General features: G+C 41.1%; 1 protein-coding gene across 1 annotated transcript in view; it reads left to right on the top strand.

Moving 5' to 3' along the window:
- FUCA1 (alpha-L-fucosidase 1) overlaps positions 1-17673 on the top strand; it is a 170985-nt gene that overhangs the window by 55927 nt on the left and 97385 nt on the right. The window contains exons 2-4 of the mRNA XM_085648309.1: positions 9614-9748; positions 10659-10796; positions 12628-12733. Of these exons, the coding sequence (XP_085504435.1) occupies positions 9614-9748; positions 10659-10796; positions 12628-12733 (379 nt within the window). The remainder of the gene's footprint in view (positions 1-9613; positions 9749-10658; positions 10797-12627; positions 12734-17673) is intronic.

The raw sequence follows: 17673 nt of genomic DNA, 5'->3' as shown, positions 1-17673 counted from the left end.
TTATTAAAATGAGGTCCTCTATCTGATTCTAAAGTGACTGGAAAACCAAAACGAGGTATCAACTCCCTCAATAGTAATTTAGCAACTTTGAGACTGTCATTTCTTCTTGTGGGGTATGCCTCTACCCATCTTGAGAACAGGCACACTATGACAAGTACATATTTCAGTCCATTGCACTGAGGCAACTCAATGAAATCTAACTGCAATCTTGTGAATGGTCCTTTTGCCTTTCCAATTTTTCCCGAACTGACCACTGTCTTTCTACCTGGATTTAGCTGCTGACAAATTAAGCATCTTTGGCAAAGGCTCTCTGCGACTACCCTGAACTTTGGATTGTACCAAGTCTGTCTGAATAGTCTAATCATTGCGTCCCTACCAACATGTGTGTCCCCATGATACATTCTTGCCATTTGAGAGAGTAAGCAGTGTGGCATGACTGGTCTGCCATCAATGTATACCCATACATCATCTTTTGTCCTTCTTTCACAACCTGACCTTATCCAGATTTCCTTTTCATTTGCATCAACTTCATCCTCCAACTGTCTAACCTCATCCCATGTTTCTAGAGCTGAGAAAAACATAAGTTGGCAGCTGATTTCACTCGTTTCAATCTTTCTGTTAAGTGCCATGTTATTTCTTGCCCAATATTGAGCAATTTGGTCAGCGTATCTGTTACCTGCCACCACATAGTAATTTCCTGACTGGTGAGCAGCACACTTGACCACTGCTATTTCTTTTGGCAATTGTATTGCTTCCAACAACTCTTTTACATTTTTGCCGTTTCCTATTGGAGATCTTGAAGAAGTCAGAAATCCCCTCTGCATCAGGAGCTGGCCGAAGTCGTGAACAACCCTGAAACCATATTGACTATCCGTAAATATGGCTATCCTCCAATTTTCCCCAATTTTGCATGACTTAGTTAAGGCCACCAATTCAGCTACTTGTGCAGATTTGACACCCGGTAAACAGGATGCTTCAATGACCTCCGATATCTTACATACAGCATAAGCTGCACTAAATCCTCCTTCCTCTGTTCTCAAACATGACCCATCTACAAATAGTTCATGATGTGGCTCTTTCAAGGGTGTTTCTTTTATATCAGGTCGGGGCTTAGTACACATCTCAGTTACATCCAGACAATCATGATCCACTTCATCTTTCACTTCTTCGCCACACGGGTCTGGTAATAATGTGGCAGGATTCATTATTGTACATCTTATTATTGTCACATTTTCTGCTCCCAGAATCACTCTTTCATACTTAGTCATTCGACTAGAGGTAAGGTGCTGTGTTCAAGTTCTTGTTAAAAGAATCTCAACTAAATGTGGGACGTAAACTTTGACTGGATGTCCCATCACAATTGATTCACTTTGCTCCAGACTCATACAAGTAGCAGCTACTGCTTTTAAGCAGCCGGTTAAAGCTGAAGCCACATGATCCAAAGTAGCAGAGAAATATACTACTGGACGTCGGCTTAATCCATGCCTTTGAGTCAAAACTGAAAGTGCACAACTTTCTCTCTCACAAGAGAACAATGCAAATTATTTCGTATAATCAGGCATGCCTAAGGCAGGGGCCTCGCACAGACAATTTCGCAATTTTACAAACACTTCCACGCGCTCATCATTCCAGGCAATCGGATCATTTGCTATTTTCCGACTCAACTGGATCAATGGTTTTGGCAGCAGGGATAACCCTATAATCCACTGCCTACAGTACCCTACTGCTCTGAGAAACATTCTCATTTCCTTTTGTGTCTGAGGTAATTTCATTTGCTTCATTATTTTTATTCTCTCTGGGGTCACTTTTCTAACTCCTCTTTCTATTTTGTGGCCTAAATATTTAACTTCTTGCTGACAAAACTGCAATTTTCTGGAGACACCTTGCGTCCTCCTACGGCTAAATGGTTCACTAATGCAATTGTGTCAGTGACACAATCTTCTTGTGCTTTTGATGCCACCAGTAGGTCACCAATGTACTGAACCAAAACTGAATTCTTGGGTATGACCAATGTTTCTAGACACTTTTTCAGGATTTTATTAAAAATTGGAGGACCCTCTCTATACCCTTGAGGAACTCGGCACCATGCCAAGATACGGTCTTCAAACTTAAATGCGAATAAATATTGGCTGTCTGGGTGCAAAGGAATAGAAAAGAAGGCTTGGCATAAATCAATTACTGTAAACCAGCCTGCATTCCAGAGTATCTGATAAAGGATCACTGCTGGATTTGGCACTACTGGGCAATAAGGCACTACAATTTTGTTAATCTTTCTTAAATCCTGGTCTATCCTGTACTTTCCGCTAGGCTTTTTAAGTCCCATTATTGGCGAGTTACAAGGACTGCTCATGATTTCCTTTAAAATTGCCTTGTTTAATCGTTCAGTCAATTTCTGAAGCAACTCCTGCTTTCACTTCAGGACTCATTTTGTATTGTTTGTTTGGATAAACTGCACCTTCTTTCACTGTTACTTTTACTGGATCTACGTTTGACATCAACCCTATATCTTTTCCTGAAAAATCACACACTTCTGGGTTGACTGTGATTCTCAACTCTGCTGGCAGTTCACGTTCAGTTTTCAATTAAAATATCTCATCTACCACAGTACCTTGCTTAGCTAGCATCATCTTGTATACAACGTCTTCATCAGGGGTTTGGAAAGCGACACCATCTGGTGTAAAGTAGATCGTGCAATTCATCTTGCACAATAGATCTCTTCCCAAGAGATTTACTGGACTGGAATCGCAAACTACAAATCGATACATGTCTTTAAATTTTCCGATATGTACTTCCATTGGTTTTGTGATTGGGGTTCTAATCTGTTGATTTGATACTCCTACAACTTGGATGGATTCTCCGGAGAGGGGTAGGTTCGGGATGTCTGCTGTTCTCACGGTAGACCGGGTAGCACCAGTATCCAATAGAAAAGTGATATCACTACCTTCTGCTTTCCCATCAATAAATGGACCTGACTGATCTACCGGCAAGGATGCGCCAAGCACGCACTCCTCTTCCTCCCCCCTCAGGCACGTCATTGCAAATAGTCCGCTTCATCAATATTATTCTGTAAAAGATATTGTGAAACCATAGAATTTTTCTTACCACTTCCTCCGTGAAATCCAGCGTCCGCACTGTATTTTTGAGGGTTCACAAAGTTTGGCATAGGAGCTGGTGGCACCTGATACTATGGAGTAACTACCTGCTGCGGCTGATTCATAATCACTTCATTCTTCCTCTGTTGATTTAAATTTTGGTTTGGCCCATTATTATTCTGTCTACTCTTACACTCGTTCTTCCAATGTCCAAGCTTTCCGCACGCATGACAAGGAAACTTCTTCTTCGCTTCCTCTCTATTCGTTCGTCCTCTTACTTTACCACCATTCGCCGCTTGATCATTCTGATTCTGCTCTTTCACTTGACTATCAATCTGGGTATTTAATTTATTTTCCTACTGTTCTGCCAATTTCACTTGTGCCCACATCATTTTCTCTTTTAACTTTCTACGCCTTGCCTCAATATCATCTCCGCAATACTTGGCATATTTTAAAATCTCGTCAATTGTCTTGCTCTGCCAGCACAACATGTGCTGTTGAATCATCTGACTAATCTCGGGTTTCAAACCATACACAAACCGATACACAAAATGTCCCATATCCATATCACCAATATTCTCAAAGCCACTATACTGCTTAAACACCTGCAGTAACCGCTCATAATATGCATGTACAGACTCATTTGGCTCTTGCGTTGTTCTACCTATCTTCACCCAATCTGTTTCTTTAGGAGGAATTTTCCCTTTCAGAAACGTAATTACTTGGTGATATTTCTTCATCACCTCCTCTGAGGGTGCTCCTTTTTTGGAATCCCTCGATATTCCTCATTTGGCCAATCAACTGTAATCTTGCACTCTGTCCATAAGTCAGCAGGTACCAAAATTTCAAACAGACCATCCAGATCCTTCAACAGAACCTTTGAAACTTTCACAAATCTTTCAACTTGTTTCTACCATTCAACAGGCTTCTCTCTTAACCTAGGGAAATCGTAAATGACAAAATATCCTGCCTGCTCCATGGAACATGAACATATCCACTACCAGGAACCTCTCTCATGGGACACAATCTCTCTGCCTTTTCTGATTCTTTTTATTAAGAATACAGATGGCGCTTCCTTTGCTTGTGCTTCCTCCTTCTTTCTTGTCCACCTAGTTCTCCACTTGTCAATGTCTCCCCACTTCTGTACAATGTTCATTAACTCTTTTATCTGTAGTCTTTTACCAGACACATTCATATTCTCCAAATCCTTATCAGTAACCTCCACTCTATATGGCTTCTCTAATAATTTCAATCTCCCTATATCCACTCAAATCTCTGAAGCAACCTCTGTCAATCTCTCATGAAACAACTTTGCATTTCTGGTGATGCTCCTACATATAAACAACAACTCTTCATCATTATAAAGGTTCAACCTCTCGATTCCTACATTTCCAGCTATCATCTCTTAGAACTCCACTTTCAATCTGTAAATATCTAAGATCTTTGGTGTTGAGCTCTGTTTTGTCTATTCCCTGTGCCCATCGTTCCAAATCTTCTTGAGTGACCGCTGTTGAACTTCTAGTTCCTAAAGGTACCATAGACCCTTTTTTCTTTCAAATTTCCGGGTGTAACTCTTTTTGAGTTTTCAGTTAAAGTTCCCTTATTGGAAGGTCCATTAAAGAAATGACTGAATCGCGCTCCCTGGCCTGATCATCCGATATTATTACCTCTTTTCTGGGATTAGTCAAAGGAGTTGTTACAGCTTGAGGTTTTGGGCAACTCATTGTATCTCCATATAGTGGGATAACAGGACCTATAGTCACTGGTACTGTCAATACTTCAGTATTTAAATTCAATTGACTTATTTTCCTTACTATTTCCTCCCTAGTTCTATTCAATGCTTCACTCTCATTATCTTGAAGTACTCTAATTAACTGATGTGTCATGTAAAATTTGAGGAATTAGGGGTGTTCCTATAACTGGTGCACTCGGGGTGACTCTACTGGTTCCTTCTTGATACGGTGGAGGATTTTTAGTTAACAATTCCTCCAACAATTCATCATCTGATTCACCATATCCTGTCACATTCTTGTGTTTTGTTTTCTCCTTACACTTGCTCCCTGACTGTTCCTCAGCCGTTAACACTGGATATAAACCTTCTTCTCCATTGCTTCATCTGACCTTCGCGTGACTCACGCAAATATCTTGGGAAAAATCCTCTATATCTCTTACTGCCTCTGCATTTCTCTTGTTCATATGACTCAGTCTCCCATTCTTCCAAAGCCTCATACTGAGGTAACCTAGGTCTCGGTTCCAAATCATTCATTCTCATTCTCAAATTCTGAAGAATTCTCCCATTAAACATATGTTCTGGAAAAGCTAGAACTCCATCACCTTTTGTATATTCTATCCAATTCTCCAACCATACACAAGTATATCCTCTTTCAATCATCATAAAGGAAGCAGGTGTTTTTGGTGGCAGAATAGGAATTCCCTCTCTAGTCAATACAGGCTTGTCTTTCTTAAGAAATTCTTAATTTTCTTTATTAACAATGTTTCCCTTTTCTCCATACATTCTAGATGAACGATATATGAAAGAATATTCCGCAAACCCTTGAACTCTACTATCTGTGCGACTCACACCAGCAGTTAAATCAGAATCCTACATACAATTTCTCTTTCGACCAATCCTAGCGCGGCTTCTATCTACCAGTCATCAGACTCAGGCTCGTGGTCTGACCAATGCTAGCGCGGCCTTTTGTGACGTCAGTATTGCTCCTCACTACTGACCCCTCCTTTACAAACTGCTTCTGTCTCACGCCCGCTGTTTCAACCAATCCCAGCACAGCTCTCTGTGACGTCAGTGCAACTCCTGCGACTGACCCTCCCTTCACAAGGTAATACGAAAACTTATTTCTTATCACCTTTTCTTTAAATGTTTCATTAATAACAACATAGAAACATTGGCTACTCTGCCTGTTCCACTAAACAAAGGATAGATTTCCACTTATTCTGAAGTTTCAGAATTACTCCTCTTCTACTGCGAGTAAAAACCTCTGTTTACCCTTCATTCAAGCTCGGAAGAACCTGTTACTCCTTCAGTGTTACCCCTACTGGGAAAGAAGATCAAAGTTTCACCAGCGAACTCTCTGCTATCACTCACACTCTACTTTTATACGAAATAGTCCCTAATTTAATACTGCCAGCCCTACGTAGCTTCTCAGTATTATTCCAACAGACGAGTAACCTCACTGCAGTGTGGCTTCTGTCACCATCTGCTATTCATTTCCCCGGAATTTTCCGGACAACATAAAACAAGACGCTAACTCTTTTGTTAAACATGAATCAATAATAAATATTTATCACCAAACTAGTCCATAATAACCATAACTCTGCTACCAGAAAACTGATCCAGCGGCGTATCAACAACAAATACTCTACTACCATATACTCACCTGGGCCCACATGCACACACAGTTTTGAGTAAACCACTGGACTGGTTTGTAAGTTCTTCACAATGTTTAGGATTAGTTATTTCATATTCCTAACTAACCTTTCACTGATCAAAAAGATATTTCCTCTGGTCAATGGACCATTAGTTGAACTAGTTGATGGTGATAATGAACTCTAACTTATTCGTTTAAGTAAATAACCACAGACTCTGAAATTTCTAAAATCTTTATCTAAATTAAATGCATGTGAACCACTACAAACTACGGTACAGTCACCATCATTCATAGGAGAGAAAATTCAATTGGTTAAACACCAAGCATATACTTCGGACTCATACAATGATCAGAAACGGAGAGGACAGGGAGAAAAGGACATCTACAAATAACGTGAAATTATAATTACCAAGAATGGTATGAAGACCAACCCCCTGGCCAAGGAGCTTGTAAGGGTTCCCCGGGATAGATCAGGTGACAGAGTTCAGGACAGGATTCAGGACAGGATAGTTGACCTCTCTAGAATACTGACGTTTGCGCCGCATCCATCTCTGACACACTCTTCCTCCTGAAGATTCTTCTGCAATCTTCTTATCTAACCCAAGTAAATTAGGATAGAAGGTTCTGCATTCGGCTACTTCATCAGCATCTCACAGCATCTCTCCCAGCATCAGCATCCACGACTCACAGCATTCGTGTCTCCCCGATCTAACTAATTAAAGCTACCTCAATTATACCTTTCGTTCTTCATGTACCAATGACTAAAGTTTCAATATCGTAAAAATACAAAATCTAATTAGTCAGGCAAAGGGGGGATGATCATCACACCATGCTTACATGTCTTCTAAATCAGTTTGACCATTGTTCTCAAACCCATCCCCTTAATTTTTATTCAAAATTTTATTTCACACATGCACTCATGTTTTATTTACAAGATTATTGTTAATAATCTGAATACAAGTCCACATCATTGAACTTTTCACCGGCAGGACACTTTGCGACCTTGGCTTTCGTTCAACATCTGAGTCATCATTCCAGGTTAACTTTCAGTAGACCTGCGCAGTCGTCACATGACTCCGCTTCCTTCAGTTATACATGAGAGGCCCAAATGCGCACTAGTGAAAAAGTCAAAAAGACAAATATTAATTTTACGAATAAATGGTTTCACTGTATACCACCCATCTCTACTATATTCCCCTTTACTTTTCCCCGCATTAGTAAAATAGCTCGTTTTAACTTCAGCTAAGCAGATGGCATGCACGCGAGTCTTCAAGACTCCATTTTAGTGTCTTCTGCTCATGCGCAAGAATTTCTCTCCAAGCGATAGCTCTTCATATTGCGTAGATGTAGTTGACGCATGCGAAGTAAAGATTCCCCGTTTTAAAGCGGTTTTATTCCTTCGTTCATGTTATTCGGTTAGTAAACATATAAGTAAGCTTCACTAACCCGGGTATTCAAGTGGTGCGCATTAGATTTACACAAAACAATTTTAATAACTAGTTAGTGAGTTAAAGGGGCGGATTGCTTCTGAACAAGTCTCTTTTCTACGAGTCCTTGCTCAATCAGAGGGACCCGCTGAGGCCTCGGGAGTCAGTTGAAACGTAATCCCTACAATGGGGGTTGTGCCTTTGGAGGCACCGCTGTAGGGATTACGATGTCCCTTTCCCTCTGCCTTTACTTGGTGGTCCGACCACCATGTAAAGGCAGGCGGAAAGGGAATTTTGGGGCACCTAGCAGGGTCCCCATCCTCTGTGAGCCTGCACTATGGGGCCAGGCGTGCACATGTGGTGCACCCCCAAACATCCATGCACTGTGTGCCAGGCACCAGATGGTACTTGGTGTTTGAAAAATGCCTTTTTTCCATTGCAGCTTTTGCTGAGGTCCTTCTCTGGGCCGCAGTACAAGCTGCAATGGAAAAAGGCCTGTTACCGACCGCTCACACGGCGGTTGCATTGTTATTTGGCAGGTGGAACTGCCGACTATATGTTGGGCGGTTTCATTCCCACAGCGATGATAGTTGGACGCTCTTCCAACCGCCATCATAATCAGGCCCATTGCTGGAACACAAAGATCTCTGCAGCAGGTGTCTTAACCCTATAAGAAATTGTTAAAATACAGCCATTGCAACCAATTAAGCAGAACAGATTTACTGCCATGTTTCTCCTTGTTGCCAATTTCTTTGTTACACGGATTTTGCGTCGGGGTTGAGTCAATATTTTGCCACAACCCCAATGCAAAATCTAATTTAAATATTGTAATGTGCTCAAATGTAATCATGAAAATGTAATCATGATAGACATGCTAAGCATATGTGAGGTCTTAAGATCTGATGTCACTTCATGGGAGGTCATGCGTTGTGATGCCACTTCATGTGATGTTCACGCAGTAATGTCACACCCACCCTGCCTAACTTGGCGAGCCCTCCCTCTTTTTTAGGGGGACTTGAGCCCTGGTGACAAGGAATAGAAGCACATGAATGGTAATCAAATGAAGCTTTATTTCCACTGCCACAGCTAATTTAGAGGCTCTCACCCGGACACTTGCCAGTCTGAGCACTGCACCGTGGCCCCTTCCAATTGTGAAGGGACAAGCCAAGGGAAGCGGTGGAGTGACACTTGCCAACAGCATTTGAACCTTCCACTGAGGGGGGCGGGGATCGTGGTGGCGGGTTCGAAAACACGAGAGCCATTTTCTATGCGTTGTTTCCAAGCGGGACCTTTTCTGACTTACCCAGACACCAGGGTGCTTTTAGCACTAGAATTGTTGTGACGCACTCCAACAATCACTAGAGTTTGTAAAAACAAGCCCACAATAAGGCCAGCCCAGGAAAAGAGCGAGTGCTTTTTTTCACCAATTTCTGATTTTTGTTTTTCTCACCTCCTAACATGATACTTTCTTTTGTGCCATACACTGCTTTGATTTTAAGTTTCTTGATTCTTTGAAAATATTTTAGATGTTGGTTTTTTATATGAATTTGCTACAATTTGATGTTTCTATGCAATGTATCTGCAATACTGTTTACATTTCTGTTTAGTTCCTTCTTTCCCTTTAATGCTAGACTTTCCTAGACCTTTCTGTATTCTCCATTATAGTGCAAAGGGGCAGCATGCTAACTTTCCTGTTTGTTTCTCATAGGTATGTCGTACTTACAACAAAGCACCACGAAGGCTTTACAAACTGGGAGTCTCCAGTATCTTGGAATTGGAACTCTGTGGATACTGGACCCCATCGAGATTTAGTGTGTGATCTGAGCAAGGCTATCCGGAAAAGGTTTGTGCAGTTATCACTATCGTCTATGATTTGATTTCAACACAAATCTAGCTTATAGTATAGTCACTTTATTGCCTAGTTAGATCGGGGCAATCAGTCGGTCCCACTGTTGTGCTGCTCCTTACTTTTTATGCGTTAATGGAGTTGTCCAAAGTATGGTTGTGAAAGATATCGTACGACTTATTAGTCAGTGGCACTCCACATTTAAAGTAACGTATTACGTTTTGAGCATGGTATTTGAAAGATGAACAATGAATGTGACGATCTCTAAAGAACTGAAGGCAACTTAACATAGAGGGTTTAAGCCAGTCTATTTCTTTTCGTTGATGTAAAAAAAAAAAGAGAAAGTTGTGTATTCGGGTCCGACATTAATTAAATGAACAATCACAGTTTCATCATTGAGTTCATTTACTGAACACTAGCAAAAGAAACCTAGTCACCCATAAGAGGGTGAACTTTTAATCATTGTCATAGGAAAGGATTTATAAACCGTGCTAAAATATGTTCACTTGCCTGATACTCCCTGTAGTTGTAGTCTTTCCGCTTTGGTTAAAGTTTATTGGTTAAATTGAAGGTGAATGAGTCTTTGGGGTGCATTTTGGATGTAGGCTGTTTCGACAGTGTTTGGTATGAACAACTGTAAAGCAGAATGATTGCGAGTACCTGTGGTGGTTTGTTGAGAATGTTTGTTATCGGTTTGTCAGTGGGCGTGTATCTCGGATGGCTGAGTTTGGGTTTAGAGCCATGGTGGCAGATGCATGAGTGAAGAACTGTAGAGCCACTTAAGGTTCAGTTGCTACAAAATGCAGTGCAAACGTTTGAAATTGAATGCTTTCACACTTGTTTAAAAAATTCTGATTGATGTGTATGAAATCGAGAATCAAGTGCTTTTTTGTTTTTTCTCTTTTAGGAAGATACGCTATGGACTCTACCATTCTCTCATGGAATGGTTCCATCCACTTTATCTAAGCGATAAAAAAAATGGTTTCAAGACACAGGATTTTGTCAATGCGAAGACCATGCCAGAGCTGTATGATCTTGTTACAAAGTAAGAGTTGGGTGCCTTTCTGCTTTTCTGCAGGAAGGGAAATGTGTAAGCTTGCTAAAAAAAATGCTCTTGTGAAGCTGCTCGGTGTCAAAACTAAGAAATCCTCCTCCATTACCCTTCTTCCTAGTGAGTGTGGTCCAGGAATGTGCGGTGTCTCTGCTAGTGCCTGGCAGCTCTATCCTTCGCCTGGGTTCTCTTGAGTAGGCCCTTGCTCCGGGCACCTAAAAGTTCTGTTCTTTAAGAAGCAAGTAACATTTTTTCCCAGATACTGATTTATTTTTGTGAATAGGAGCACACATGTAGACCCCAATCTGTCTACACATAATCTATTCATTTTTCTCTTCGCTAGTGGTTGGATTTCTCCTTGAATCATGTATGTCTCATAGTCAGTGGGTTATTGTGGCATGCTGAAGTGATCTGTGTCACAATTGGAATCGTATTTGGCAGACTAAGTCATTTATTCACTCATAGCAGATACATTGAGTACAGTTCAAAAGTAAAAAGTTAATCTTGTTAATAATACCCTCAATGCTTCGCCAGAAAGTTACATTTTCGCCCTTAATTATGCTATGACTGAGTATACTGTATACTGTTTAAAAAAAAATTCAATAATGAATTTCCTTGATAAGAATATTCTGATTGCATAGGTGTTTTGATCGCATTCTTACTTAGTTGTAGCTGGTATATCACTTAAATAAAATATTTACTTTTTTGAATCAGTAGGTCTCTTCCATGTTTGACCATTCTTCTTTTGGTGTTGTTTCAACTCATCTCCAAGAGTAGTGGGGATAAAAGCAGGTGGCATAGTTCTATATACTCCTCACTTCCCATTTTATGTGTTGTCACTACCATTGCTATCTGTTTCTGTGGTCTGGCTTGACAGTGATGCGAGTATCACTAGAGAGGGACTTTGGCTCAGCCCGCATGTTGAGAGCCTGTAGTATGTTTTGATTGGGTAATAGTTGTGTGCTTCCACACAAAAAAACCTGCCCTCCTCACAGATGTGATCCTTTTGTTTATATTATTCACTTACCTGAGTTTGAAATGTCAGGGGCACAGAAATGACATTGTAATGCTATTAAAGTATCTTAGATAACTAGATAATTTATAGTGTCTTTCTCTGGTAGCAGCACAGATGGGAGGAGGGTAGTCATTAACCTACATGGATGTATAAATCTGGTTTGACAGTGCAACTGTCACCGAACCCTTTAACCTAAACCAATATTATTCTACAGTTCTTTGCTTACACACAGATGCATATCCGATCCCATGCTATTTACTGGTAATGCTTCACATTCCCATACACCATTCTCCTAAAGCCAGACCGTTTGGCATTGGCAATGCTTGTTAATGAGAATGTAATGCCCTTATCGCAATGAGTAAAAAATGGTAGACAAACACTTTACAGGGAGGAAAAGGGAGTCCAGAGTGGGGAGAGGGGAGCTCAGAAACAAGGAAACTTATTAACTGTTAGTAATATTAGTAGTAGAGCAGCGGAAGAGAGGGACCCATGTGTCTTAGACACACAATTTGGTTCGGATGTTTTGTATGCTTGCCTCCTCTCTAACACCTACTCTGTTTGGCAGTTAAGCATTACATTGGAGTGGGCACTAGTACATCAGTACCAGTGTTATGTGAGTCTGTGTTCAGTCGGCAGTATGGATAAAACTTGCTAGGAAAGCACACGTTGCCTCCTTACGTAGTGATCTTTGCTTTGAATAGCCAAGTTTAAATGTGTATGGGGCATATGTAATTCACTGGACGGTGCAGTTTGTGATCTGCCCTCTGCCTAACAAAAAGATGACTGAGCTCGTACATTTGTGTTTTCCAGGTACTTGCCTGACGTGATCTGGTCCGATGGTGACTGGGAGGCTCCAGACACTTACTGGAACTCAACATATTTCTTATCCTGGCTTTACAACGATAGCCCAGTGAAGGTACAGAATGCATTTTTGATTTACAACCCTTACGGTTGGGCATATTCTGAAATATTAAGTATTTCCTTAAGTTTTATTTCAGCTTCGGAAAATAATCCGACATACACAATTGAAACCATTTGGGTTGTGAAAGGATCTCTCTCTTCCCCCTCCCACTCTTACTCTCCCTCACCTTCCCCCTCCCTCCCATCCCTTCCTCCTCCTCCTCCTCCTCTCTCTCTCTCTCTCTCTCTCTCTCTCTCTCTCTCTCTCTCTCTCTCTCTCTCTCTCTCTCTCTCTCTCTCTCTCTCTCTCTCTCTCTCTCTCTCTCTCTCTCTCTCTCTCTTCCCCCCCCCCCCCCCCAATAGGTCTGGTCGTGGGATCCTTTTTAGGTGCAGCTGGCCTTGGGATTCCTTCAGGTCTGGTCTGCGGTGGACCCTTTTCGAGAGTGGCCTTGGGATACATGTGATAGGCCTTCAAGGATAGCAGTGTGCAGAGGTGAATTTGGGAAGCTAGGCAGGAACACGTATAATCCATGTAATACTTTTACTTTGTATCCGTTTCAGAATAAGACTAAAGCACATTATATGGCGCCAGTAGTTGTGGTTTGAAAGTGATTCTCCACGCATAGGCACATATGCATAGTTTTCTACTGCTGTGAAAACCGAAGCTTGTAAGTGTTAGTAAACAATAAATCTTTATAAAATATTTTATGTGTATTTGTAAAGCTATCATCGGCGAGGGTATCCTTGGGCTGAGCAGGTGTGTGCACGCCTCTTGTAACCGATCAATATGTTCTAATCAAAAATTTGATTTTGCACATCTCTTTATAAAGCGGGTTCTTATGATAAAAAAGCGCATAGCAGCTCTGCAAAGTAAGACATGTACTGCCCAACTAAAAGTGTAGATTCCCCATCCCACTAAAGTGTTAGTGCTGTCCAATTGCAGATATACACGGGAAGTATCACATGTTCTCCTCGAAGCCTCTAATGTGATAGTTATTTTCATCTCTTAGCTATTGTTTTGCAGCCTCTGTGCCATTATAGGTCAGTGGAGCGAGCCTTAAGTCAAGACATGGTTTCTAATCTGATAGTGAGCACTAGTGAAAGGAGGCACAGCTATCGTGAATCTTGGAAAGTGCATTATTATATTTATGGATTCGATTTACTTGGGACAAACTAAGCTAAAATACTTACTCTGGTATAAAACATCGTCGTGTACGGTGTACTCAAAATCTCACCTAGTTATTCACTGAATAATGGTCCATCATTTTAAAACAATCTTTTGTGAAAAACCTCGCAGCGTAGTAGTTATACCATGCAGCTCTTCCCCATAGCATGGCCCCTTTCTCGTATTTTATCTCCATCTTATGCCGCAGTGGCCCTCGTATTGTCTTTCTTGGCATTGGCCCTCGTATTGTCTTTCTTCCTCCTTATCAGTAGCATATCCTCAACAGGGGGATGAAGGAGATGTTGCAACGGTCTACAGCAGGGTTCCCAAACTGTGCGCCGCGGCTCCCTGGTGCGTCGCTAGGAGTTGCCAGGGGCGCCGCGCACAATGTGGGAAAGACCTTGTGCCGAGGAAGCTTGTAATCATGTGAGAATGTAAGCAATTAAAAAATTATGTGTCTTTCGACGCACTACCCTACCGTCAGCCTGAAGGCAGCAAGCAGAGCTTATTTAAATTACACACGGGTGTTACAAATGCCACCTGTATAATCATGAATCATGGTTTGACCCAAGAGCGCACGGCCGCCATACGCGCAGCTACGTGCTTTCACGTAGCCTCTGCCTATATTCGCAGCAATGAATGTTGAGCGTGTTCTGTCGTGCCTCTGGGGACCCTCTTCTCAAGAGACAAGTAGGTTGGTTTCACACTAATACTCCCTGCTTTAAGTTACTTGTTACTTTGATGTAAAGAAGGGGAACATGTCAAACTCGTGACCCCCAAGCAGCCGGTGTATTTATATGCTGGATGCTGTTCCTGCACTTTGTTCGTGTGAGGAAACACTGTGCCCACTGAAATTTCTGACTTGTAAAATCCGGCAAACTCACTGTGGAAATAGGCCGTATTGCAAACAGGATTAGTTTCCCGGCCCCAGTCTGACCCTTAGCAAGGCAAAGCAGGAAGCATGTAATAACCCCGTCACTGTAATAACCTGTATTCTTCTTAGCCTCTGTGAAAGTTCCTCATTCTTCCCTCCGTATGTTCCTCGATAATAGTGACAAGAAGAGTAAGGCCTCTCAAATTAAATGAGTAAGTATTATAAAACCTTTAATAAGGTCTCTGGAATTGTATTGTAATTGCATGGATAAAACACTTACTACCTCGGATGAAACATCGCAGCTCAAACTGCAGCAACTTGGGCATCGGAGAGGCTGTTAAATCACCCCAGACTGGGCCGGCCATGTGTGTTTTATTTCTGGGATGAAGGAAATACAGGGAACTAAAAGTGGCACCAAGACTTACGGTCTTGAGAAAATAAGGGCAAGCAGCAGGTGGAAGAAGGAATACACGGGGGTAGAACAAAGTGTGAAAGAATCAAAGGGGAAGAGAAGAAAAGCAGGACATAAAGGCAGAGAAACTGGAGAAAAAGAATGTCTGAAGAGGAAAGGCAGCAACAAGAGGTGGAGAAACAAAAAGGATGAGGGAATAGAAGACGCTTTAGCTTTTTCATAATTGAAAGTTTCTCAAAGCATCATTAACTGACCATAAACAGATACAGCAGGGGTTGCAACAATGCAAGCTTCCTTTAATGCACAGAACAGGCACGCCTGCTACTGCTCTTTGGCTCTTTTTAGCGTTTAAGAAAGTGCATTCTGGGGCTTGTCGTTTGTCTTTTTTACATTATGAGGAGTGTTATCCCACAACTCATAGTAAGCGAGAGCTTTCTATCATTTCTTAACCAATTATAATTTTTTATTAAACGACTGTTATATTTTCATTTTGTTACAAATAGGATTATAATACCTTCATCAGATTCAGCCCAATTAATTTCAGGGAGAAAACTGGAAGTACTCCCAAGGTAGGGCTTACATCCCCCCCACCGGTAAAAAAAAAGTGACATGAGGGGGAGCCACAGCCCACTGCCAATTAGGTCAAGGGAGCCACAGGTCCAAAAAGTTTGGGAACCACTGGTACAGTACTGTAACTCTTTACTAGTCTGTTTTCCTGTGGTGCTCCCAGTGCTTTAAATGGCACCCATGCTCTTAAGGCCCAGCCAGGGCAGCCTAGCAGTGCGTGCCAGTCTAGGTATGCAATCTATGTAATGGATAACCCAATATACCCTTGAGGGCTTGGGCAGATAGTATGTATGGGTAGGGTGTGCCTTCAAGGGGTTTATTAAAGACTTAGTTGTGTAACTTGTTTATAGGATAAATATATACCTATAACTGAGATCAATCTTATCTTTTGGTTTCCAGAAGGTTATACACCATGCAATAGTCAAATGTGTATACGGATCTCAATTTACATTAATTTCGGAATATTTATACAGTCAGAATACAGAGAAATGAAAAATAGACAAAAGGTGTGTGAGGAACAAAATTCATTTATATCAGTGAATGGTAGTAAGGGTACATAAAAATAAGACAGTTGTATATCACAAGGGAGGCATGATTATACATCCAGTTATTACTCCACTGTACAATATATCAAACACTTTTTCAAAGATATATGATCAATTATCTAGAAAGAAGTGTGACAGTCGACGTTTCGGTCTTCATACGTGAATTTGTGAGACCATCTTCAGGACAAGAAGTTTAAAAGTTGACCCCTCGTAGTGTTTTGAATTGATTATGGAATTCGTGGATATCTTCCTTTCTTTGTATCGAGATTTAAATTAAAACCTCTCGCTTAACGCTTTTAAATTTGGCGGTTTTTGAGAGGCAAACTGTCGAAGTCTTAAGGGTACTGTGTAGTTACACCGGCAGAAAACGTCATTCGTGTATTTAAAAACTCGTAGTGGTCTTACTGTTGGTTCAGACAGAGTTAAGCCCAATATGAATGGCGCTGTGATCGCTTGCTGCGTAAATCGAGCAATGGGAATTGTTGTCACCGTTACGGGGCGTTTTACTTAAATCCCACGAAAATTACTGGCGTGAGCACAGCAGTCATCTACGTTGAATCGCGGCATCGATTTACGCAGCAAGCGATCACAGCGCCATTCATATTGGGCTTAACTCTGTCTGAACCAACAGTAAGACCACTACGAGTTTTTAAATACACGAATGACGTTTTCTGCCGGTGTAACTACACAGTACCCTTAAGACTTCGACAGTTTGCCTCTCAAAAACCGCCAAATTTAAAAGCGTTAAGCGAGAGGTTTTAATTTAAATCTCGATACAAAGAAAGGAAGATATCCACGAATTCCATAATCAATTCAAAACACTACGAGGGGTCAACTTTTAAACTTCTTGTCCTGAAGATGGTCTCACAAATTCACGTATGAAGACCGAAACGTCGACTGTCACACTTCTTTCTAGATAATTGATCATATATCTTTGAAAAAGTGTTTGATATATTGTACAGTGGAGTAATAACTGGATGTATAATCATGCCTCCCTTGTGATATACAACTGTCTTATTTTTATGTACCCTTACTACCATTCACTGATATAAATGAATTTTGTTCCTCACACACCTTTTGTCTATTTTTCATTTCTCTGTATTCTGACTGTATAAATATTCCGAAATTAATGTAAATTGAGATCCGTATACACATTTGACTATTGCATGGTGTATAACCTTCTGGAAACCAAAAGATAAGATTGATCTCAGTTATAGGTATATATTTATCCTATAAACAAGTTACACAACTAAGTCTTTAATAAACCCCTTGAAGGCACACCCTACCCATACAGTCTAGGTATGCAGCTCCATAAGCAGCAGTCTGCTTTAACACTTATCCTCTGGTCACTCATAAAGTCATAGTACTGATTGACTGACATTTCTTATCAATA

The sequence above is a fragment of the Triturus cristatus genome, chromosome 3_2, assembly GCF_964204655.1.
Source record: "Triturus cristatus chromosome 3_2, aTriCri1.1, whole genome shotgun sequence".
NCBI lineage: Eukaryota > Metazoa > Chordata > Amphibia > Caudata > Salamandridae > Triturus > Triturus cristatus.
This window is presented reverse-complemented; position numbering and strand designations above follow the sequence as displayed.